The 25820-nt window shown below is 41.9% G+C and overlaps 3 protein-coding genes across 6 annotated transcripts in view; 1 reads left to right on the forward strand and 2 right to left on the reverse strand.

Annotated features, from left to right (window-relative positions):
• CIRSR (corepressor of RBPJ and splicing regulator) overlaps positions 1-3319 on the forward strand; it is a 35488-nt gene extending 32169 nt beyond the window's left edge. For all 3 annotated transcript variants that reach the window (XM_074303078.1, XM_074303080.1, XM_074303079.1), the window contains 2 exons: positions 64-149; positions 1679-3319. In XM_074303078.1, the coding sequence (XP_074159179.1) occupies positions 64-149; positions 1679-2432 (840 nt within the window). In that variant the 3' untranslated portion in view covers positions 2433-3319. The remainder of the gene's footprint in view (positions 1-63; positions 150-1678) is intronic.
• SCRN3 (secernin 3) overlaps positions 1-16249 on the reverse strand; it is an 88059-nt gene extending 71810 nt beyond the window's left edge. The window contains exon 1 of the mRNA XM_074303081.1: positions 16146-16249. The gene's annotated coding sequence lies outside the window, so the exon portion shown is untranslated. The remainder of the gene's footprint in view (positions 1-16145) is intronic.
• On the reverse strand, positions 9395-16275 carry SP9 (Sp9 transcription factor). Of its 2 annotated transcripts, none has more exons than XM_074303075.1 (2): positions 16146-16275; positions 9395-14951 (listed from the first exon to the last, which is right to left on the reverse strand). In XM_074303075.1, exons 1-2 carry the CDS (start codon positions 16164-16166, stop codon positions 13518-13520), a joined length of 1455 nt encoding a protein of 484 aa, XP_074159176.1. In that variant the 5' UTR covers positions 16167-16275; the 3' UTR covers positions 9395-13517. The 2 variants fall into 2 exon arrangements, with proteins under 2 accessions (XP_074159176.1, XP_074159178.1); XM_074303077.1 differs by lacking the exon at positions 16146-16275 and adding an exon at positions 15215-16127.
• Positions 16276-25820: the final 9545 nt, after the last annotated feature.

The raw sequence follows: 25820 nt of genomic DNA on the forward strand, positions 1-25820 counted from the left end.
AAGCAATTTTATATAACTTGTTAGGAAATTAAGCAATTTAACATCAGTCTCTTGTTGGTACAGGAATATGTCGCAAGTGAGGGTGAAGAAGACCCAGAAGTTGAATTCTTAAAATCACTCTCAACTAAACAAAAACAGAAACTACTAAGGTAATTATGACAAAATATATACTTGATGACTTGAGTTGTAATTTTCTTTATGTTGAATTTTAATGTACATATTTAACTGCATGTGAGTGAGCCTAAGAGTTTACAGCAAATACTTTGTACTCCAATTCTCTTCATCACATTTATTGATTTTTAAGTACAACTATAGTGATGGAATTTAGTAAGAAAGAAATGTGAATGCCCCACTTTGTTCTTATAGTATAAATGTATGGATTTTTTTTTCCTAGTATATTAAAGGTACATTTATATAGTGTGCTTTTTAAAAGAAATTTTAAAATTGTTTCTAATTTTTTGTAGGAAAATTTCCATTTTGGGGGGTATTTTTATTTAATTTTGATTTTTTTTTTCATTTGAATAAACATGTTTGGGTTTCTAATGTATGTTTAAATTGTCTGTATCTTTTTGTGTATTAGTTTACCCCTGAAATTATAAAATTTCTTTTAGAGTACCAATAGAGGGAGCCTATATTTTGTAGGTACCACCGAAGTGTTGGGAGTTTTTAAGGAGATTTGTAAATTTGCCTTTTCATTTTATGGAGACAGAACTTAATGAAAACATATGTAATTTATAGTAGATCAGATGTGTCTAATAAACCAATTAAGAAGTCTAGAAATTTTTAAAAATTTATTTATAAATTACTTAGTAGTAAGATTAACAAGTATCTTAATTATTTAGAAAAATATGGAATTATTTTTTGTTATAGTAGCATTCTACATTAATCAAAAAAGTATCGATTTTAAGCTGTAAATTTATTTAGTTTCAGGTTGCCTTTTTTAATTTTAAAAAATATTGAGTCACATTTCATCATACTTTAAAAACATTTAAACATACATAATATGTAATTTTTTTAGATTAAATATATACCTATAGCCCAAAATTCCAAGGCATCCCATAAAATGTTGTTTTATATACCTATTAGACTAGACCATTTTAACATCTTATAATGTCAAATTCTCACTCAGTGTTGTGAGCAAAGAAAAAAACATTAAAATGATGAAATTAAATTAAAAACTATTCCAAGAATTGCCATTCTAAATTCGATTGACTTTGATACATTATAGCTTCCTAATGATTTTGTAATTTGAAATCTCATTCTTTACTTTTTTTAAGCATATGCCATTTAAGTTAACAACAATTAACTGCATGAGAGAAAGAAAGTCTCTGTGTGTTATATAAGACTCATGTTATTTGTATAGGTAGGTGAACCATATGATGTATAAAATTCTTGCTGTTCTAAATTTATTTGGAGGCTCTCTGGCTTTTTTTTTTTTTTTTTTTTTTTTTTTTTTTTTTTTTTTTTTTGGCCACTTGATCCCATTTCCTTAGGAAAGAATAAGTACTGCAGAAAAGGGAAGTAACATTGAATTTAAAAGTAAGAGATATTTAAGGTACAGAATTAGTTATTTTAAAAGTCACCTTAAAAAAAAAAAAAATCAATGTACAGTGTTGAGCCACTGAACTGAAATCAGGGAACTGTTTAGCATACTGATTACTCTTGTCTCCAAATAAAGGAAATTGGATCGCCTTGAGAAGAAAAAGAAGAAAAAGAAAAAAGATAGAAAGAAGCAGCAGCTGCAAAAGAAGAAAAGTAGAAGTAAACACAAAAAATATAAAAACAAGTCCTCTTCCTCCTCTAGTTCTACCACTTCCTCCTCTTCCTCCTCTTCCTCCTCTTCTTCCTCTTCATCTTCTTCCTCCTCCTCCTCCAGTGAAACTTCAGAAAGCAGCAGTGAGAGTGAGAGTGACAGCAAAGAAAGAAAAGCCCGAAAGAAGATGTCTTCTAAGAAGAAAAAAAAAGCAAAGTCTTCAGATAGTGATAGCAGTGATTCTGAAGGCAAGGGGGGAAAGTCTGTGAAACCCAAACTTGATGAAGAGCACTCCAGTAGTCATAGTCACAAGGAAAAGGTGAGGGAGAAGTCGAGATTTTCAAAGCAAGAGAGTTTTGGAGAAAATAACAAAAGGAGCCATTATGATTCTGAAAGAAAGTCTAAAAGGCAGGATCACAGCCCAGGCAAGAAAGAATCTGAGGGTAAGGAAAGGAATAGTGAGAACCAAAGCAGGAAAGAGAGGGATCACGGAAACTCCAGCAGAAGTCACAACAGTTCTAAGACAAGACAGACGAGAAAGAGACCAAGCCTGAGTCCCAGCAAAGAGTGGAGCCGAAAGAGTGAGTCCCGAAGCTCCAGCAGATATGTGTACAGTGGGGAAAAGGAGCACAGAGAACGAAGCAGGAGTGGAGATCGAATGAAAAGAAAGTGTCTGTGACAGGTACCTGGAAATAGAAATAGCTCCACTTTTTTATTGACTACTCTTTCCCCCAAGGGCTAAATTATGTACTATTGTCTTTCTAATAAAAAAGCTCTATTTTCATTTTCCACTCCTGTAAATTGTTGTTTCATGCACAAAACTCCTATCAGTACCATGAGAATGAATTTTGTGAATATTTGTAAGTAGCCTATTTTGTCTGTAGAAATATTTTCTTTTGATTTTTTTTTTGTTTTCCTGTGCTTAGAGGAACATTCATAACTTTGTAAATGACATTTTCTTTGTTTTGAAATATCTTTTTTTTTTTTTTTAAAGAATGATAGTTCACTGAATAGGTATAATTTAATTTGAATTTCTCATTGTTTTTAAGATTTTGATTTGCCATGGGCAAAACATAAGCTTTGTAAAAATCTTATCATAATATGGTTAAATGCTAGAATATTTCTGACCCCTTTTGATATAAGGGAGTGGCCAGAATATAATATTTGGGGCAATATTGAGGGAGTTTGAGTACTCGATTTTTTTATTCTTAAACTTCTATTAGTTTTCTACTTAAACTTCTACTAGTAGTCTTCATGAGCTAAATAATGGTTTTAAAAGTTCTGAAGAAATGTATAAAATGTTTTGCCCTCCTGCCATGTATAATGGGGGTCAGGTCTGTGTTAGCATCATGAACCCCTGTTGGTCACTGTGGAGTCAAGTTATTGTTTGATAATTTTTCAAGACATGAAAAGAATACTGCTTGAAGCCTTAACTGTTTCCAGGTATTTCATTTTAGGCAGTAGGATATTTTGTTTCTGTTGTTTTTCTAAGGTTTAATTTTTCACTTCATGTCATAAAGATGAACCATTTTAATAAATTCCATTGTTTTTAGAAGTAGTGAGAAACATTGCTTTTTGATGTTGTCTGATTTCAGAGGAACAAACAAATTTTATTGCAAAATCCTTTGAATTTAAATGTGAGGGGAGATAAGATAAAGGATAGTCAAAGAGATATTTTAGTTTAAAATACATGAGACATACAAAAGCCAAGTAAGTGCCTACAAGATTTGATATATACAAGTACTTTTATCATGTTTTCACATTTTCAGAGTGTGTGTTTAAATTCAGTTGTGCAGATTTCAAGGTTCTTACCCCCTTTAAAAAAAAATAATAAAGCAATTGAATGCCTTCAGATACTTGAAGTAAATATTATTGAATCAGGTTTCCCTTTAATTGTTTTCATTAGACTTTAAAGCTTAACACAACCATGATGAGTCTGTAAGTTGGAGCTTTACATGTAAAGCCACTTTATGTGTTCTGAGACATTGTTTCTTATCCACACCCAAGAAATCCATTATTAATACTAAGTTAAGAAAAATCTGTTACATTTAATTGCCATCATACTGACTTTTTTCTTTTCTTTGTGCCTCATTGGTAATAACTTTGTAATTTATTAAAACAGGGCACTATTAACACCTAAAAACATTTCTCTGCCAAACTGGTTTTAATAGTGGGACTTTGAATGACAAACCAATCTAAAGCTGTTGTCCATAGGCCTTTAGCTTCTGAACACTTTGTGTAAACCAGTGGCCTAAATATTAGAGAAAGACCCCTTTTGTGCATAGGATACCTTTTTTTGGAAATTCTTTAATTTGGCCTGTTTTCTTCTTGTATTTAAGAGACAATTTAAAATGCAAACAAAAGTCCAGATATAACTTGTCTGACTCCTACCAGACAAGACACGCAGCATATAGAGTGGCTTTGAATTTTCAGTACAGCTTTTGGTATGAAGCATCTAAAGTGACTTTGGCTAAAGATCAGAGTAGGACTTGGATGGCTTTCATCTCAACTTTCCACACTTAAAAATCAAAAGGAGAGGCATTTTACACATGACACGTAGAAATAATAAAGCACAGTTTTATATGTCTTCATGTAGATAGTAAGGAGAATGGCTTGAAAGTAATTTTGTTATCTTGACAAAACGGTAAATTAAAAACTTCTAATTCTAGGTTTTGTTTTTCTGATTATTGTAATGGGAATGTAAATTACAAGAGAACATAAGGAAATGAACTAACTGGATAATTCTATAAGATCTTTTTTTTCTCTGTATCTCTTTCCTATGCAATTTTCTAATAAAGGATTTGGGAGAGAGCTGAAATCACAAAATAGATTATCTACATTCCCTGATGCCAAAGAAGCACTATATAGTTTTAGTGGATCTTAACGCCAAAACTTAACTGTCTTCTACTGTGACATTGCCTTAGAAATGGCTGAACAGATTTTATTTGAGTATAAATATTCCATCCTTAGTTTTTCCTGCAATATGTTAAGTCAGAGGATTAGTAAATGGTAATCTTAATGACAGGTTTTCCAGTGCCTGTTTATCTCTGCCTTTGGAAGAGGTAATGTACACACTTTATTTGGTTCTGACTAGTTCACTAGTACCCGATGATTGTGGATTTGACTTAATTTAACATGAGCAAATTAATTCCTGTAGGAGGTGCTGTTGATTTACAAATGGCTAGGACAGAACTATGGTTTCTGTGGTGAGACTTGATTGTTCCAATATCTGTGTATGGAAATGTGTCTTTAGGCAGAATTGCATTATCTGGGCCAGGATAGACAGATGTAGCACATCATTTAGCATCTTGTTGGATTACCTTGCAGTGTTGAATGTAGATTTTTTTTTTGGGGGGGGGGAGGTGTTTATTTTTAAGGTGTATATTGATTATACCTGGGAAAAACTCTGTCTCTGGAAAGCTTTGGGAAATCTCTTTGTTGCTTGTCCAGAGAACCCATGCTGGTAGTAAAACAGATCAGTCTTATACTCCACAAACCAGGTATTTCCGGTTTTAATCACTGAACATTTAGCATAACTTAGTGCTGACCTGCATATGTTTAAAAATCTACCTGAGCCCTAGGTCTCTCCCTCTGTCACCTAACGACCCCTTAGTCATTACATCAGCAGAGAAGCTAAGTAATTCATCCTGCCTATCCCTGTGCTCCAGTCCTCTTTGCAGCCTACTCTCTACACCTAGCTAGATAGTCCCTTGCATTTAAATAATAAATCAGTAATGGAATTGAGGGGGGGAAATGAAGCTTTTAAGAAAAATGAAGTTTGTCTTTATCAGTTTAAGAGCCCTAAGGAAAGTTTTGTGTTTTTCGTTTGCTTTGTTTTATTCAAGAGAGAGTGCAGCATTTCAGTGCATCTCAAACAAAAAAAGAAAGGACAAAAGAGATTGGTAAGACTGGACCCTAATGTGCAAGTCTTAACTCTAATTGGTAGATGAAGGAAGTCCCAAAAGAGAGAACTTGTCTTAGTCTCTTATTCAGAGACTTCCAAAACCTAAAGGAACAGACATAGCCTTCCTCCTTTCCTTGCATCTTTACACAATACCATGCCTCACCTCCAGAATTAGGAGGGAAAAAAATAGCCAAGGGAGAGGAGCTGATAAGAATGGAAGGGAATTAGCTATAGGGTAAATTGAAATCCTTTTCCTGTAAAGAGAATCTAGAGTCAAGTCTTGCTCTCACATAGGGCCAAAGTGATTTATGACAGGAGAGATATTACAACTGAACAGGCTTGGAGGTGATGAGAATCCAGGACTCAGCTGCCTACATGCTGTCAGAAAGCTGCTTCAGCACTAGCCAAAGAGCACATTTTCCCAGTGACTAAACCCAGAGGCAAAGTGCATACCTGCCTGGTTGGCAGGGGGGTAAGGCCCAGTGAAGTCAACAGACTTGCTTTTTCTTAAGACTTAGAAGTTCAAATAGGAAAGCTGGTTACCCCTAGATATCCTTGTGATTTCCTCACCCAAGTGCCTCAAGCAAAATGCAGAACACATTCTAAACTCTGAAGGGAACAGAAGAGCTGCTACCTATGAAAAAGATTTCACATCCTGGCTAGAAAGGTTTTTTTAAGGTAAGAGGCACTGGTCTGCTCCTTCCCTCACTTTACAGCATTTTCTTTAGGTAAACCTCTCTAGATCTCTTCTGTTCCATCTCTCCCTCTTCCCCCAGCAACATTGAACAAACTCTAGAGAGCTATTTCATGACTGCAGCTACTACCGATAAGGTTCTTGGTTAGAGGGAATGAATCTTATCCCCTGTCTGACCAGGCTTATGTCAGTCTGAATTTGTCTTTTTTAATTCCTCCCTCTTTGGCATAGCTTATGAAGAGGGAACAGAATCGAAAGCACACACCTGCACTCTGGCATATTCTGAGCTCCCTGACCCCAAATGTGCTTAGGAGCAAGGGCAAGTGGTTAGAAGAGGAAGCTGATGAATTTATCATACAACCTTTATCTTTCCTGCTTTCAAGGCCTTCATTGCTGATTCCACAAGTGAATCAATCACTTTTTTTTTTTTAACCTTCAATTTTTGTTCCCCTCCCCCCTTTTTTTTCCTATCCTGGGCAGCAATAATAAGCCCAAAAAATCTCCTGAAGACTTAATTAAAAGTCAGAAAGTCAGTGATCAGTAAGAAAGAAAGATAGGGAAAGTGTCTGAGGGAAGAGTGGAATCGGTAGCTTTGTCTTAAAAAAAAAAAATAAATAATAATGCCTGAGAAATATTCAAAATGAAGAAAGGCCAAAGGTAAACCTTAGAGCTTCAGCAAAGTGAAAAGAGTCCCAGAGATTGGGTGACCCTGATAGTCATATCACATCAAGGACATTCTCAGATATCTTTCACCTAAAGTGAATATGTATAAAACACAACACACGTATCAGAAGGTATTTGCCTTCTATGTATTTCTATAAACTCCCTAGTCTGTAAGGGATGGGGGTAAATAACACTGAACGGTTAAAATTATGGAGAAGGGATAATAACTGATTACTAATTTGAAAGTAAATAAACAGGTGACTTTTTCAGATCAAATTCCTCCTTGGATCGTTACAATAAATATCTCTGAAGGAAGCTCTCTATTTATGTTGTCATTGATTAATTCTTCACTACCTCATTTGATTTCGATTTAGAACGATTTGATTCTAATTTAATTAGCATGTAATTTGGATGTACATAATTACTGTAATTATGACATTCAGGTAAGGCAGCTTTAGGCTGAAAGGCAATTTCAAATTTTCTAGCAACCTACTTTGTACTGGGAAATGGACAAGGACTTTGCGCCCTGGTACCCAAGTAGTAATTAGCACATCTTTGAAATAGGCAGTGCAGTGGGGTTTGTATTAAAACAGCAAATACAAATCCAGCCGAATTACCCACTGCAAAGGTGGCTAACGTGTTCCCCCGGAAACACGCTACATTTTACTCATTGCGAGTTCGTGGGAGATTCGTTTCTTGGAGCTGACGCTCTGAGGCTGCAGAGTCCTGCTCGCCGCTGAGCTGCCAACAGCTCCGCCGCAGGAGCGCACTTGGGGTGGGCATGTAGGTTGCTGCTTTTAAAATAAAAATAAAATAAGGCGGGTGGGGGAGGGGGCTGTCGGGAAAGAAAAGGGTACTGGAGGAGAGAACAATCCACACAGTGGAGAGAAAATTATCAAACCGCCCCCGACTGCTATCCGATTTTAGAATTTGATTTAAACGGAAAAAGGTGGGGGCGAAAAGGGGTCTGTTTGCGCTGCAAGAGAGCTTTGATCCCCTGGGAGGATCTGTGGGCGATGGGCTTAGGGACTTCTCACATCCCCCTTCCTCTCCCTCTCTCCCTCCCTCCATTTTCCATACACACACCCCAAAATTGCAACCTCCCAATCATTCCCAGCAGTCTGGATCACCAGGCTCAAGCAGAGGAAGGGATTGTCAGTTTGCAGATCTCCAGGCGAAACTGTCCTGGATAAGGGTGAAGAGGTGGCGGGTGTAAAACACCATCCCTTTCTCCTCTTTCCTGCCTCCTCTCTCCATACTATTTCTTCCGGGGGACCATTTAAAATTTTTAAGTCCAGGTATTAGGGTTGGGGTTTTTCCCCTTGATGGTTTGATCAATTGGGTTTCCCATTTCGTCATGGAAACTTTTGGCCGTCTTGCCCCCACAAAAGACAGGTTTCCCAAACCACCCAGAAATTCCTTCCAGCCCTAAGGGCCTTGAAGGGAAGAAGGGACACTGACTTTTGGTCGCCCCTGTGGGTGGTCAGAATGCTGCAGTTCACGAAGCTTGCCAAATAGGGCCCAGCGTGCTAGAACCAAGAGTTCTAGGGCCCCGAAGTAACATTTTAAAAAAAAATATTAAATGGCAGCAATTCCAAATCTGGGATCAAGCTCGAGTTAATTTTTCGTTTTACTTTGATTCTGAGTTGGTACGTTTCAGGAACAATCCCATTTTCCGGACCCAGAGCAGTTCAAAGTAACTCTTCTTTATCATCCCTCATCTCTTTTACTCAAGAATGCCAAACCGCGGTTTCTCTGCCCTAGCTCTCTAACGCCGGGATACTAAATAAAGCCCCATTCCCTTTCTTGCCTTGTTTCAAGCCTGGACGAGGGGGAAATGCTGCCCTTCCTCTCCTAGATCTCTAGATGGCACCAGAGAGCCACAATTACGAGCATCCTCTCAAAGGAATCAAGAACGACTGTCAAACATAAAAGCAAATCAGAGTTTTCAGTTTTTTTAATGTGTTAAGAATGTTATTCCTTAAGAAAATTTGTAGCTAAATTATTCTCACTTAAAATAAACACTTAGTATACCAATTACACAAATGGGCGGGATTTATGTAAGATTTACTTCATCTGCATTTTTGTAGTGGAAGAGAGCCTTGGTGAATACAGATAATAGATGCAAATAAGATTAGAGTTAAAATAAATAAAGTTTTCATCTGAATAGAAGAAAATCATTTTTACATGACTTTTAACGATTTAACGAAAAGTCCACACATGCATTCAGGTGCACGAATCTGATCTCAAAATAGTAATTTTTTAAAGAAAATACCGTAATTCTCAATACTCTCATCCCCACCCCCACCCCCCACTCATCAGGTAAGAAGCCACCGAGGGGAAAAGAACAATGACAACGGCAAAAAAAAAAAAAAAAAAAAAAAAAATTAGAACTCCTAGTGGATTAGAAACTTAGACAGCGAGCTCTGGCGGGGCTGGAGAAGTCAACTCCGGAGCTGGGCCCTCGACCCCCGAAGCCTTGCTCCAAACCTGTTTGGATTGGGGCTGGGTGGTGGTAGGGATGAGCGAAAACTTAGCCGAGCTCCTGGTACTGAAGGTGAAATTCGCAAAACAGAGCATCTGAAATGACACCGAATAAAGCGAAATTAAATTTTCAAAACGTGGGGCCAATAGCGTCTTCTAAACCAACCTCGCAGAATTAAAGTCCCCGAACCAAAAAGGACACCGCAATACTCTCAAGCTTTGTCCTAGGTCCCCTCTCACCCTGGGGGACGCCGAGGCCCATCCTCCCAAAGCAACCGGGGGAGAGCCCCGGATTCCGGCAGGTTCTCCACTTAAAAGGCTCCCTATGGAAATGCTGCTGTTTAATAACAGTTTCGAGAGGAAAATTAATGAGTTTTTGTATGGTCGCTATTGTTTATTTTCTCCAAACATCCCCACACCGTCCTCCAAAACTTCTCATTCACACAACCATTTACCAATCACTTGGGTAAAAATTTTTCCAAACCCAAACCCGTTGACTCTTAAGGATTTATCTACTGTTTGCTGCCCACAGTGTCTTGTGGTTCGGAATTTGGGTTTTATTGGGAGAGGTGTTGACTTGGAGGGATGCCTTTTTCTTTGTTTTTTTCTTTTCTTTTTACGAAGGAGGAAGGGAATGTGTTACGCCGCCCCCACCCCCCACCCTCCTTCTCTCTTTTCTTTTCAGGTTACACGCTCGCTATTTTCCTCGCTGAAGGAACCGGCTCTGCGGCCCCTCAGCCGTTTCCCCATCTCTGTTTCTGGGGAGTCTACAGATGATGGACGTTTTTTGACCTGCAGGGGCAAAAGCAACGCAGAAAGGTCCTTGATCACTGAGCTGAGAAGTGTAGCCCTAGCCGGAGAGAAACTGGACCTGGATGGTCAGGTCCTTTGATCTGTTTTTATTATACATGGGAAACAAAGCTGACTTCTGCCCAACACCCAGGGAGTATCGCATTCCTCTGAAAACCCAACAACATTAACAACCAGCTAAGAGGGGAGATCCCAGCCCAGCAGTCCCGGCGACCTCACTTGTTTATTTTACCATGGCGCGACAGTATCGTCCTCGCCAAGCTCTACTCCCCTATCATGCTCCCCCCACCCCCATTTCTCACGCCAATCGCCCAAATACCACATATCTTCCACCAGTTTTTCCAAGTACCCATCCGCCTACTCTGGGTAGGAAGCCGGAGAGAAAACACGCAAGGGAAACTGATAACAGCTCATGGTGGCAGAGAAAATAGCAAAGAGAAAGACAAGGAAAAACCCAAGAAAAATAGTACGGTGTAAGAAAGCAGTGGGAAAGGCTAGCAAGGAAGGCGTGGGGAGGGGAGAGGAGAGAGGCGGGGGCACAATGGTATCATGTTGCTAAATGACACCAAAGCTGTGCTGAATACCCCTAAAAAAAATGCTGCTGACAGGATGGATCCCTTTCCGTCCTGCCTGCCTGGCGACCTACTACTTATCATCCTTAAGAGTCTGATACTTGGCTGTCCTTTCCAAACGGTATTTTGAGGGAGGATGTTTTGTTTAAAATTAACAACGGATTATGGGAGGGTTTTTTTTTTTTTTTAAGATTCAAAATCCTCATTCGAGTTCATATGACCGGCAGTAATAAAACAGAATTTCCATGGGGCTGGCTTAGCTTGCGTTTGCTATTGTGTAGGGGGCACTTAGAAATATTTTTATTCTTTGAACACGGATTTTATTTTCTAAATTAACATTTTTTTGAATTGAGAAATTATCTCATTTAACCATTTTCTTTTGCCTCTTTCCCCTTCTCTCTTTTAAACTGTGGCTGTTAAGTTGGTGGTCAGAAGACAAAGGGAGTGAAAATAATTTTCATTTCAATAATTGCCTTCTGGTCAATTTAACTGTGCCTTATTTTGAAAGAGACTGTCTAAATGAGATTCCTGTCCCAAATGTGTTCCCAGGCCTTATCCCAGCCTTTAATTATTCCTGAGTTTTTTTTCTTCAGAATAAGACGCTGCGCTGAGTAATCACAAAGAAGTCAGAGAGCATCCTTGAACCTTTTCAATAGCAGAGCCACTGATATTCAAATAACCTGCGAGGGCCATTTGACTGCATGGGGACATAAGCATTTCCAATTCACTATTTGCATAGATCAACTGTCTTTGAAAAGGGAAGGAGCAGTTGTCTTCCATAACATTAAAAAGCCTAGTTATCAAATCAAGTGCTTAGTTTGGGGGCTTTTAAAACGTTTACACTTTATCTCAGGTTGCCCTTTACCGTTTGACATGCAAATTTGGTGCAGTTAATTTAGACAATTAAAAAGATCTTCAAGGGAGCTTTGTCACGGAGAATATTCCGGGTTTTCCCCGTGGACCAGCTGAGATAAAGTTGGCCAGAACAAATGATGTCTAGGAGATTAATTAGATATTTGATAAGACATGAATCCCTAATAAGGGAATACAAGGCACAGGGGGCTGCTGTGTGCTCTAAGTCAAAATTAATAACATTTAACAAGATTTTCATTTAGGCATGAAATGTCTTTTCCGGAGTATGACTAGCGATTTATCCCCCTGAGATCACCTCGAAACCTACGCAGCCTTAGGAGGCTAAAGACATATTTGTATTATTTTTCCCCCACTTGCTTAAAAAAACAAACAAAAACCCATCACAGATTTACTATGATCTAGGAGTATTCCCTCTAAATGGATGCGTTTTCATGTTTAAAAACGCAAACTTCCCTCTCTTTTATCTAGCCTCCAGGAAGTTTAAAATATCACCTTTTAAAAAAGCTCACATTGAGAAGTGCAGCTAATATCTTTGAATAACAAATTTAATTTAGCTGTTGAAATATAAACTATTTTGCCTTTTGAGACATTTCTATGTACTATGTTTTTTAATGATCCAAATATGACCTATATTGACTACAATATCATTGATGGGTTTTTCTCTGGGAGAAGAAAAAAAAAATCTGCCCATAGAAGGGTTATTTGAGAGGTGGGAGGGAGTAGAAACCGGGAAAATGAAGTGTATTGTTCAGAGTCCTTTAATAATAGCAAAAGGAAAATATTATGATGCCAATATTTTCTTCATACAGATAAACGCATTTAATTTCTTTAGATGACCTTAACTTACGTGTTTGTGAGTGAAATGATAACTCAACATTTTAAATATCTTTACATATATACTGACTTCCACAAAGTGCATCAGAAAATTTAAAAAAAAACCTCCCTGAATTTCAGGAATTCACAAAAAAAAAAAAAAACTATTTGAATAAACATTTACAAGAAAATAAAAGAGAACACAATCTTTTGAACCCTATTTATACAGATGTTATGAAATACAGAGAAATTGTCTTTAGACTTCCAGTTTAATTTCTCACCTTAAGCCTTTTTTGATGCTTCCTTTTAAAAAAAAAGTCTCATTGTAAATAGATATCATCAAGCAGGACTTGGAGTATTTTATATATAATATAATCCACACAAAGGGTCTGTTTTTATAGGTCCCATTTGTTTTCAAATGTTCTGACAGTCTCTGCTGAGTGGTGGTGGTGAGGTTTTTGAGATGGGGAAGAGATGGGTTAAGGGGGAGGCTGGGCTGAGTTAGAGGAGGGAGAGTTTGTGTATTGCTCTTCACTCAAGAAGTTTGTATAGCGGTGTGTGTGTGTGCGCGCGTGTGTATGTGTTTTTCTGTGTCTCGAAAAAAAAAAAAAAACAACCCAAAAAAACCAAAAAACCTCTTTTGAATTTGTCGGGGATTGTTATTAGTTGTCCCTGGACCAAGCGTGGCGTTCAAGTCTCCGCTGCAGTCAAGAGGGGAGAGATTCGCCTAGAGCGGGGAGAGTGACACCTCTCGCTCCAGACTCGGGCGTAGGAGCTCGCCCCGGTTCCTTCTCCTCCAAAGGCGGGGAGCAGAGGAGGACTAGAGGGAGATGAGAGTGAACCTCTCTCGCTTCTGCTCTCTGCATCTCTCGCTCGCGTCCGCTCTCGCTCTCGCTCGCTCCGGGTGTCTCAGTCTCTCTTGCTCGCTCGCTCGCCTCAATCTCACCACCTCTAGGAGTCGTTTGGCCCCGAAGTGGATTCCTTGCCTCCCGCAGAAGCGGCCGCCGCAGCCGCCGCCGCCGCCGCCGCCGCCGCCGCCGCGGCGGCCCGGGCCGCGCTCACCCCGGAGTCGTGAAGGATGAGGTCCGGGGACTCAGAGCGGGGCGTCTCCAGGTTGCTCGCGTCCGTGTCACTGTCGCTGCCCTTTTTGCCCCCGCCGCCCCCGTTGTGTGTTTTAATGTGTTTGCTCAGGTGATCGCTGCGCATGAACCGCTTGTTGCACACTGGGCAGGCGAAGCGCTTCTCGCCCGTGTGAGTCCGCAGGTGCCGCTGCAGCTCGTCCGAGCGCGTGAACCTCTTGCCGCAGAAGAGCCAGTTGCAGACGAAGGGCCGCTCGCCCGTGTGCCAGCGCAGGTGCGCCTTCAGGTGCGACGTCTTGCCGTACACCTTGCCGCAGCCGGGGATGTGGCAGCTGTGCAAGCCCTTCCGTCGCAGGCTCGCTCCGGCGGGCCCCAGCCGCTCCGCCTCCTGGCAGTTGGGGCAATCGCAGGTGGCCCGGCCCGAGTAGCGACGGGCCGAGCGCGCCGAGCTCCCCCCGGCGGCGGCGGCCGCGGCGCCTGTGATCATGGCGCTGGCGGCGGCCGCCACGGCGGCGCTGGAGTCCGTGTAGGAAGGCAGCACCGGCTTGAAGCCCTCCTGGGTCAGCAGGTGCTGGCTGGTAGACAGCAGGTGCGAGGCGGCGGCAGCCGAGGAGCCGAGGCCCGTGGAGCTGAAGGCCGAGTGCGTGAGGGAACTGAAGTCGGGGTTGTAAGTGCCCAGCTGCGAGTGCAGCGAGGCCTGGGGGGCGCCCGAGTGCAGCGAGCTCTGGAGCCCCCCCGCCGGGTTCTGCACCTCCAGCCACGAGCCCGGGTTGGTGTGCACGTCCCACCACGAGGAGGCCGCCCCGTTGGTCACCTCGCCGGCCGCCAGAGTGGAGTGGAAGCCGGACTTATACCAGGACTCGTAGGGGTGCGCCATGCCCACGCGTGGGTACAAGCTGTCAGCCGCCGACGTGTGCACCTTGGAAATGAAGGCCGACTGGCCTCCGGCTTCCTGGGGGGACACTCCGGCCGCCGCCGCCGCCGCCGCCGCCGAGTTAGAAAAGAGGCCTCCGTAGTCGCTGCTGAAGGCGGACGACGTGGGCGAAGTGGAAGCCAAGCAGAAAGCGCTGTTGGCGGCGCCCGAGCCGCCAGCCAGTCCGCTGGAGCCTCGGCTGCTGGTGGCCACCGCGAAGCCCGAGAGGCTGGAACCTAGGTTACAGCTGGAAGTGGAGCGCTTCCAGGGGTGGAAACCCCCCTTGGCGAAGGCGCTGGACTCCGGCAGCGTCGTCAGGGGGCTGGTGTTGCCGATCTTGTTGCAGGTCGCGGCCAGCATGGCCAAGGGGGTCGTTCCAAATCTTGGCTCTTCCTAGATGGGGTGGGGTAGGGGAGTATAGAGCGGGATAGAGGGAGGAGAAGGGGAGGAGGAGAAGGTGGGGGAAGGGGGAGGGAGGGAGGAGGTGGGGGGAAAGACACAAAAGTGCACCCGTGAGCAGCCTCATCACCCCCGTACTAGACAGTCAAAGAGGGGGAGCGGCCCCCCCTTTTCACACCTCCTCCCACCCCCCTCCCATAACACTCCACTTGGCTTCCGCACACCCCCTTTGCACACACAGAGGGCAGCCAGCGCACCATTCAAGGGCCGAGGGAATCAAAACGAATGCTCTCTGAGATCCAAAAAGTTGCTCTTCTTTAGGAAGGTTAACAAATAAAAGATGCATCATATATCCAGCGACACTCGCAGCAGCAACTCCTACCCAAAAACGGGACGCGGGTTTGCTTCACTTTTTATATTGTCGTGTGCAGAACCAGACCCCTTTTTTATAGAATCTACCCAAATCGCCTTTCAGGGACAGAGGAAGAAGGTAAATATAACAATATTAAATAGGAGTGATGGGAAACGGTATGATAAACAGCGGCACAGAGACCAAATCGAATGCTAATCCCTGAATTAGCTATTTCCTCCCAAATTTTCCTAGAATTTTGATCTTTTCTATTTTAAAGTGTTTATTTTTCCCATTTACAAAAAGAAAAAAACAAAAACAAAAACCAACAAAAACCAAAAAACAACCCGATTCTGAATGCAACAATAATCCGAGGTGAAACGACATACGACGACGGATTCCAAAGTCACGGAGAGATTGGGCAAACCGGGATAAAAGCACAAACGTAAACACTTGTTTACGCGACTAAACAGACTTCAATACAAATAAAGCTCTTTCTGGAAATCCTACAGAAGCATAATTGCAACATTGCCCAAAGTGGGGGAAGGGAACGAGGGGGAGGGGATAAGAAGGCACGAGAAAGAACGAAACCTCCCCCCCCTTTTCTTTAAAACCAAATCAAAGGAAGCTTGCACACAAATTGTTTTATTGCAAAGGCGTTTCCAGAGCTCCCCAAACTTGAACGGAATCTGCTCTGAAAATGCAGCAAGAGTCTTTAAAGAACCAGAAACTGCTTCATAGCAGCAACAGTTTCTCAAGCGAAAACCTTCCCCGAGAAGCCATAACAAAAAAATAAAGCCACTTAAAATGTGCAAAACATATTTGCGCCTCGGACTTACCCCAAGTATAGACGTAGCCATAGCACGTCCCTGGGCTGAGTGCTGGGGCCGTATGGGGGGCTCTGCCAGTCGGGGCGGAGAGGAGGAGAGTTTCCTCAATTCCCTCCTTCTCTCCCCGCTTTACACCGCTTACACTAAGTATACTCCTGGCTCCTGTGGGCAAAACTCAGCCTAAGTGTGGGGAGCGCCTGCTTTGAAGTACCGCTGGCTAGGACTCTCACCCAATGAGGGCGCAGAGAGAGCAGACAGGAGCTGCCCCGTAGCCAATCAGACACTCCGAGGTGCCAGAACCAGGGCTCCGGGCGCGTGCCAGTCAAAGGCAGAAGGGGGGGGGGGGGACGCAGTGCTTTGGACTGAAGAAATTATACTGCAATTAAAATTTAAAAAACACACACAACAACAACCTAGGTTTAAATAACGCTAAGATTGTTCACAAAACAATAAAACTCAAGAAATGCAAAGTTACAAGTGACTCTTCACTCATCACTTGTGGGGAAATGGGGGGAGGGGGATGCAGGAAGGGGGGGAGACGAGGCACCAACCAGGACAGAAGAAGAGTAGGAAAATAAGAAGATGTCAGTTCAATTTTCATTTCCTGACTTTTATCAATCTATATGATAATTTTATTATTTCATATCTCTCCTATCCACTCACTTTATATGTAGTCTACATTGCTATATATGCATGTATTTATCAAATCACTTGTTATTAAGCTTATATCTAATTCTGTACTCTCAGTTATCTTGGAAGGAAATGTACCAGACAGTGAAGCAGAACAGAAAAGACAGAATCTTATAAGTCTTCAGTCCTCTCCACAGCCGTCCAATGAAAATATCCTATATCCTAACTCAAGGGGACCCTCAGCATTATTTACCAAAAGCTTAAAATGTCTCCCTAATTGACACTTTAGTTTATCAGGCCGTTATCTTAGTTCCCAAGACCCACTTCGACCTAAAAATATCACCCTCTGAAAAAGCTACACCACGTCTTTGGGAAAGTTTCAGCACTTTATATACCAAACAGTTACAGATTTGATCAGACAGTAAGAGGTACTGATTATTCTCCAGGTTTCATTTTGGAGAGATGGGAGAGAAGGAGATATGAAAAAGTATCTCTAAACATATTTTGTCTTCATTATTTCTATTTGTCACAACGACTTCCAAAACCTATGTGAAAATTGTTTTCTTCTCCCTCCCCCTTCCCTACTATTCTTCTCCATTTTGTCTGGAGTAAAGTTTTTGTTGTTTACTTGTTTGAATGTTTCAGTGGGTTAGGATTTCCGTGTTTGAGTGCAGGCTGGCGTCTGGTTTTCTTGCCACAACTCTCCATCCCAACATTTGAAGCCTTCTAAGTGATGGCGGAGAGGCTGCTTGCTCTCATCTCCCACCGCAGCAGCGTAAGGGCGCCGCTGCTAGCCTGGTCTTCCCCGACCCTTGGCTGTAGCCTGTCTGCACTTTGTACCCTGCTCTCCCCGGCCAACCCCAGACACTTTACCTGCTCTATGCGTTACTGAAAGAGATAAAAGTTCAAGTTGTGGGTTCTAGGTGCATTGCAAACTAGTTTCTGTTCTTTGTAATTTCCAGAAGCTTTTCATGTCCCCACATTACTGTCATCCTAGTAGTGGGTGGGTGGATAAATTTGTACATTTAGAAATTGGAGTTGGATGTAGTTGCTTCTTTGGGACATTTACAAATGCTGATATCATTATGTTTCATCCTTTTGGTGTCGCTCCCTTTCTTGTTCTTCAGGGCAGCAGCTGCCCACGATTTTTGAACCAGATATGTGAATACATGCATTCAAGTCAGACAGGGAACTAGTTTAAATTTCATTCTTTTTCTCCATCTAAGTCACCTTCAAGTTTCCAACCACCAAACCCGAAACCTGAGGTACAAAAAATGTATGGGGGGGGGGGAGCGAAGAGACAGAGAGAGAGAAAATTCGTGCCCCCAGTGTTCTTATGCCGTTGCTGAGTCCCTTTAGTTATAAGTGCGACCATCATAATATTATGCTTTGCCTTGAGATTAATCCAATCTTTTAGCCAGTGGGCAAGAATATCTCTGAAGGTCTCTTAATATTCAATAAACTACTTTGGCAAGGAATGTTTTTAAGGGTAAGAAAGGATAAAGGAAAATCATATTCAATTTCAAAATGCCCTCCTAAATGGGGAGGGGAAAGAAACAGAGACAGAAAGACAGACAGAGAGACAGAGAAGGAGAGAAAGAGAGACAGAGTGAGGGGGGAGGGAAGGGGGGGGAGAGAGAGAGAGAGAGAGAGAGAGAGAGAGAGAGAGAGAGAGAGAGAGAGAGAGAGAGAGAGAGAGAGAGAGAGAGAGAGAAAGAGAGAGAGAGAGAGAGAGAGAGAGCGCTTTGACAGTAGCCTGCTTACCCAAGGGAGCTGTGGTGATAATCGGGTTGAGGCGTTTGAAGAGCTCCCTCGGGGGTGGGGGTGGAGGGAGCCCAGAAGCTTGGACAAGCCAGAGAGCCCGGCAGGGGCACCGGGGAGTCAATCCCCAACAGGTGACTCTTTCCCATAGAGGAAGGACTGGCACTTCTGTTTATTTAGAGGCTCCGCGTTGATTTACTAATAGAGGTGATTGTTAAGTGGCAGCGAGGCGTTTCAGACCCACCCCGGAGCAGCCCAGGGAGGAGAAATGGCGAAGGTCCCCCCCCCCCATCCACCCACTCCCCCCTCCTCTCTCCTTAAGGAAACCTGACAAAGTAATAAATATGACGATCCAAAAAGCCACTTAGCGCCGGTGACATTTTAAAGTCAACCATTTAAAACAGTTTACGCCAGCACCTCATACTCTTGGCTCTCCCGTTCCTTTCCTTCCCTTTTCTCCTCCCCCTCCCCCCTTTCCCGTTTCATGTTTTCAAACGTATTTCCAGCTGTCAGCATCTATCTATACGGGCACATAGTTATTTCTAGAGATACCCACGTCCTGATCACAATAAAAGTTAAGAAATCTCCTAACCGAAAAAAAGACAGCTCTCCATGTTCCATATACTGGTACCATTTAAGCGGATGGGAATGGGGGCTTATTAGGAAATCTTTAGGGGGAGGTCCAGCTTTTTTTCCCCCTTTCCTCTGACAGATTTTTTCATACTCTAAAAATCTAGTTTTTTAAACAAAGATCAATGTGTTATGCTAAAGTGTTGAGCTGACTGTTAAAACATTTGGGGAAATAATGACAATGTAACAAAGGCCTGGTTTGGAGTGAATCATCACCCTTTAAAAGTTAAAGCAATTTTCAGGAGAATAGCTTTCAGCAAACGCTTTACATTATTCAAAACGGCCAAATAATGCTCTATTATAGCGCCTGAATGCTGCCAGTCAGCCCATAAGTGCAATTTGTGCAAAGGCTCGGTGCCTTATCTCCACTTCTTTATAAAGAGGTGAATATAAAACAATTTCTTCCAAACCCAGACAGAGAGCACGAAAATTGCTTCCCTTTCTGCAATCAGGGCAATTTAACTGGAGTGCAATTAGCACTATTAAATGTCGATTCTGCATAAACAAATCTGACTAAGAAGCGAAAGTGGGGTGAGAACCTCATATACACTGAAACTGATTTTTTTAAATTATGTATCCGGGTCCTTTACAATTGATCCGTGACGTTTTCTCCTAGGAATATATTTACATTGTAAATACACTATCGAGAAACATACTTTTTTTTATTTGTTAGAAAGAAACACCCAACAACTCAATAAGAATCCTAATAAAGGAGAATGGGGTAATTAAAGGGAACAGTTCACTTCCTTTGAACAAAAATTGTTTCCCCCATCTCTTGCCTTTCCATTGAGCTTTGATCTGAGCCAGTGCTAAAGTTGCTGTGTTTAGAAGGAAAGGCTGAGGAACAATTCCTTCATTAGAGCTGATTGGAAGGATCCGGGGTTCGTGCGCCACGGATGAAATGATTCTCCCTTGCGTTCTAGGAAGCAAGGTTCTGAGAGAGAAGCGCCAAATAGATTCTAAATAAATCGATATAATAGCTGGTTAAATATAAGGTGGCAGCACAATTTCTTAGAAACCTCAAAAAGGCGCAGACTTTACCCACGGATGTTACAGGAATGTGATGGGATGAGATAGAATGGGACAGAATTGGGTGGGGATGGGGGGGGGTAGTAAGAGGATCAAGGAAAGAAGGAGGGAGGAGGGAGGTACAGACCTTTTCCAGTTCAGCTGCAGTCAGATCTTCTGTCACAAGGAATGGGTGTGCGGGGGAGACCTGCAAAAAGCACCTTTCTGACAACTCATCGCACCCTGCCATTTTTTTTTTTTTTTTTAACTACCGTGGCTCCCTTTCTCAGTCCTTCTCCCAGTTTTGCTTTTCATTTACATTCCTTATGCTCCAACAATGATTTTCGGGTCAACAAGATGTAGGAGTTGGGGAGATAAATGAAATAACTTTAATTAAGAAAGGACTTTCCTTCTATATTCTTCAAAGACTGTGAAAAAGGGAGCAAGGAGACGTTACAATATAAACCTTGGTGCCTGTTGAGTCCAGAGAATTCTCCTCTTTCCCAACTCCTCCCCCCTCCCCAGTAGAATGTTTCATTTGCGGGCAAAGATGTAGTCACGCTTTTGATTAAAAGAGACTCTTTATAGTTAATAATACTAGTACTAATAAAAAGAGAGGGGGGAGTTAGCACTGCGATCAAATGAGTCAAGGAAATTAATTGAAAAAATTATGGAACTCTCCCACAATTTCCAAGGGGCTTTTAGTTCATATTTGTTACATAACGTCCTCTTGCTGCCCCCACTGCTGCTAATGAAAGGAACGGGGAGGATCAATTGACGAATGGAATTTAATATTTCCTCGGTCTTGAAGGTGCCACCACTATTTAGAAGTAACAGGGAGATGCAGGTTTTCCTACATTTGTGAAGAGGAGGAGGCTGCTGAAGGAATTGAAAAGCCTTAGTCTATTAAGTGTGCTTTCCAAAGGTTTGCCTACATAACTAATTTTCCACCTCGAAATGTATTTGGACCATCCATATGTTTTAAGCCTTCCTGGTTCTGTTGCTCTGAGCCAAAAACACATGAACAATTAAGAGAAAGACTCTGGTGTGTCAAAGGAAGGAAGGTGACTGTAGACTGTATGATGATTTTAATTACTGCAATTATTGGAAGATTATTCAACAAGCATCATAGATTTGTTTACTGCATTAGGAGGAAACTATGGGGAGCGTTTTGCTGAGAATTTTACCCTCTTTTATCACATTCTCCACCAGCACGTTCTAGTAAGGTATAAAGGAGTCATGACAGGTATAGACCGAAGCAGGTTTGAAACTCAATTCAATGGGAGAATTCATCTTCAGGCCCCCTCTACTAAAGTGGATACATTTTCAAGTAGTGAGTTGCATAATTAAACTCCACTGGAACTATCTTTACAGAGACTGAAGCTTCCTTTTCATAGAAATCGTGCGAGATTGTGAAAGAAAGCTCTGATGACTTTAGCAATTAACGAGCATTTCCAAGCGAGAGCCCCTGCTTGTTAGTTTTCCGCTTTCTTCACGTGTAAGCTAACATCCCGAAGGCATCATACATGGAGGCTTCCGTAACTTCTCTCCTTCCCCCCTCCCTCTTCCTCTGGGTCCTTGGAAGAGCCATTGAAGTTAATCGTGAAAGGAAGTATGTTGGCACCTACTCCAAACCTAAGGGAAAAATGACAGACTTTTTCTTTCTCTTAACCCTTGATTTTTCCCCTTCGCGTTTCTCCCGAGACTACCCTGCCCTTTTTTTTTTTTTTCATTAATAATCAAAACCCTTGGCAAGATTTGATGGTAAATGTGTGAGTTTATGACTAAGGAAATTCGAACTTGATACAGATATAGACATGTGTCTAAATGGTAACAAGGTGATTGACATGGCCAAGTGCTTTTCGGTCCACAATGACCAATAAATCTTAGCACAGGTTTTGCTCATTAATGAATTACTGATTTGGAAGAAAGAGGGGAAAAATACTGTGTGAATCTCCCCACTGCAAGCTACCCCACTAGTCACCTCCCTCCTGTCTCCTCTCCTCCCCCCTTCCCGAACGGGTGCGAGGACTGGAAGAGAAAAGAGAAGGGGTGCCTCTCATTGTGCTCCTTATAATTATTGGATCTCGAGCTTAAGGTGAATTTCTGCTCAGATCATGAACCATTTCACGTTCAAATGCAAGCTTGCAGTACTTTGCTAGTGGCAATTAGGAGCCTATTACAAGCCATTAGATTGATCAATGTACCTTAAACAATGTGAATGATTTATGCGGCCAAGAAGGAAGAAAAAAAAAAAAGAAAGAAAGAAAGAAAGAAAGGGGAATGGGGGGGGCAGAATAGGGGGGAGGAGTAAGAGACCTCCAAACCCTTTACATCCATTGAACTACTCCGGAGGCCAACCTGGCCTGGAGACTATTCATCTTTTTTGAACAACAAAAGCGATTTATTTAGAAAACTTAACACGCCAAAACAGGCAGGCTGCGGTTGTGTAGTAGGTGTGCGAGATCCCAAGCCTTTTTGCCTTTCTCTTTCTCCCTTTCCTTGCTAATAGTTCCCTTCCCTCTGAGAGTTGTATTTAGAAAGACCAAGACCAAAGGGAGAGACTGAGGACCAAGGAAGGCCAAACATTTTCAACACACCTTATACCTGAAGAGAGGAAACAAAGAGTTCTGAGGATTTTGGAGTCCTAAAGCTGTCCCACACCCCAGCCCTCTCCCCACACACCGCATCTGAAAAAGATGGGGAGGGGAATGAGTGTGGGGAGCTGGTGCTGGGACTTACATATTTGTTTAACGAAGTGCTAGGGAAGCTTTGCTGCTTTTTAATTACCACGGGAATACAAAAACCATTAGTCCTTGAAGTTTCAGACAGGGCTTGAGGGAGCTGCGACCCAGCTCCCGACGTGCCAGAAGACGGGGGATGGGAAGGGAGAGGAATCCGACCCACATAACTTCTCGCTATGGCTAAGTATTTCAGCTAATCTATATAGCGAAAGAGAAATTACAACAGAACTGAAGCGATCAAAGGAAACCAAATTCATCCCCCCCCCCCCCACTCCTCTTTACCCCCATCGCCTCCTCCCACCCTGAGGCCGTGAATCTGTTTGCAGTTGTCTCCTCTTCAATAGACACACATTGATCTTCTCACGACAAGGAAATTCCTTCCAGTTTTTCAAGAGCCTGCAAGGAGAGGACAGACACACTTCACACTTGCCAGAGAAATAAAGAATTCCCATTGGTTCTTCCCATTCTCTCTCTCCTCTTCCTGCCCCCTTCTGAAAGGAAAAGGGGTGGAGGGATTGGGGGGTGGGGGTGGGGAGGGATTGAAGAATATTCTCAGCTCAACTCCAGACATATTCTTCCCTTTTATTCTTTTTTTTCCACATTCCCCCTCCAATTTCTCTTCCTTGTCTTTTTTCTTTTCTGCCTCTGTCTTCTTTTCTTCTGCTTCCCTTTTTCTCTTTCCATCACCTCTTCCATCACCTTCCTCTTTCTCCCTCCTCTTTCTTCCTCCCACCTTTGGTTTCCTCCTTTCTCTCTCTTCTTTCTCCTCTTTTTTCATCCGGACTTGAAGCTATCTAACCTTGGATCTTGCAACCTTTCTTTCCTTTTCCTTCCTTCATTTAAGTGCTGGAGCATGCGCTCTGTGGTCTCCAAAGGCCCAACAGGCGGGAAAGGGCTTCGTCCTGGCTTGTTACTTACAAGACTAATCCTTTTGTTTGTGTCCAAAAGTACAAAGTATTCTCTACTGAAAATCACTGGAAGGGCAAAGAGGAAAAAGAAATAATCTACTATGTTTATCTTTACAGCCTTGCTGACACTGCCCAGTTCTAGTGGCAATTAGGAGCTGCCCAGTTATAGTCCTATCCTCTCCAGCCTCCCTGCCTCTTCCCTGTAGGGGTTACTCAAACTCCCTTGCCTAGAATGAATGAATCCCCTTACTTCTCATGTCTGCCTGCTGAAATTCTTCCCTACATTCAAGTCTCAGTTTAGATGTAACCTCCCCTAAGAACTTTTTCTTATCTTTCTCTCATATAAAACTGATCTTTCATGCCTTAAATTTCTCACATAATACTCTGCACACTTTATTACATTTTCACTTGTATTATAGTTATTGTTTACAAGTCATCTCCAGCATCAATTATATTTTACAGCTCCTTAAGGGGATGAACCATGTTGTTTGCCATCCCTAAGACTAGGAGGACGAAATCGGTCTGAAGTTAGCAAAGCTTTTACCAAGGATACCAACATTATCCTTTCTGTGTGATGGCACAACCTGGGGCCACTCACCTTTCTCGTTACTGTGGTTCCCAGGAATAAGAGTGAAGTCCTCTTCCCAAGGTTTATAGCACATCATGTCCAGTGATCCCAGTAACCTGTCTACCTTGCACACCCCCACTGAATTTCTTGCTACTAGATAGATATATTGCCTTTACTATCCTCTAAAGTCTCATTGCTTCATTTATATGCTATTCTCTTACCTGATTTCAGAGAGTAGGTTACCACAGAATTTTAGATTTGGTAAGGAACTCAGAGACCATCAAATACACCCATATCTGAACAAGAAATCCCTCTACAACTTAACCTACAAATGTTATTTGGTCTCTACTTGGAGCAGATCTGTAACAAACTATTTTTGCATTTATGTCGGGCACAAACCAAGATCAAAAGGCCATCTCTATTGGGGAGTATAAAGTGAGAATATCAAGGTTAAAGAAGAGGGAGTTAATCTGGGTTGTTCTAAATAGGTAGAAGATTGAGGATATCTGGTAGTTCCTAGTTTAATTAATCACTCTTAATTGTTTAATTATCATTTAATTAATTACTCAACTAATTATCACTAAATAAACACTAAGCTCTGCTACTGAAAACCTGTTTTCAGCACTATACAAATTTAGGATCCCTAGAGCAAAGCCTCAAGGTTGACCTGAGCTACTTAGAGCTTTGGCTGAAAGATCTTTGGCGAGGAGAAACCCACAATTTCCAGAGACAGACTAGTTTTTAACATCTCTAATTATTAGAAGATTTCTCCTTACCTCAAGCCTAATTCCAACCCACTGCTCCTAGTTCTCTCTTCTGAGACCAAGCAGAACAAGTCTAAACAAATGGACCTAAGGATAGTTCTTCAAATACTTGAAAATAGCTGTTTCCATTATTTGCTAGCTATGTAACTACTGCAATTTAAGTATTAGTTAACTATTACTGTATGACTCTACAAATTAACTTGATGAATTCAGTTTCTGCATCCATAAAATAATTCCCGGATTTTGGAGTCAAGGTAAAACACACCAGCTTTCCAACTTAGGCAACTAGCTCTCTCCCAAATTGTTTTTGCCAGTAACTATCTCATGCCATTCCCACTGATTATACTGTTCTCTTCAATGGAAGAATACTGAATTTGAAAAAAAAAAAACACAGATTATAGTTTGAGTCTACCACTTATTATCTATATGACCTTTGAAAAGTCATTTATTCTCACTGGGCCTCCATTACCTCATCTATAAAATGTAAGACTGGACTACATGATCACCCTCCATCCTTACTGAGAACGGACAAAGATCCATCTTCCTTTCCACCTCTAAACTCTTGGATTTCTCTATGACCATCTTCTCTCCACAAAAACACACAATCGTAACAATTTTCTGAACTTTCTTCTGTTTTAGTCCCATGGCTCATTTTATCAAAATAAAGTGTA

Source organism: Sminthopsis crassicaudata, chromosome 3, assembly GCF_048593235.1.
Source record: "Sminthopsis crassicaudata isolate SCR6 chromosome 3, ASM4859323v1, whole genome shotgun sequence".
Taxonomy (NCBI): Eukaryota; Metazoa; Chordata; class Mammalia; order Dasyuromorphia; family Dasyuridae; genus Sminthopsis; species Sminthopsis crassicaudata.

Excerpts from the sequence above, each read along its gene's own strand:
- SP9 (XM_074303075.1), bottom strand. The coding sequence starts at position 16,166 with ATGGCTACGTCTATACTTGGG. Across the intron at positions 14,952-16,145 it reads TGGCTACGTCTATACTTGGG|GAAGAGCCAAGATTTGGAAC; the intron begins GTAAGTCCGAGG and ends CACCCCATCTAG.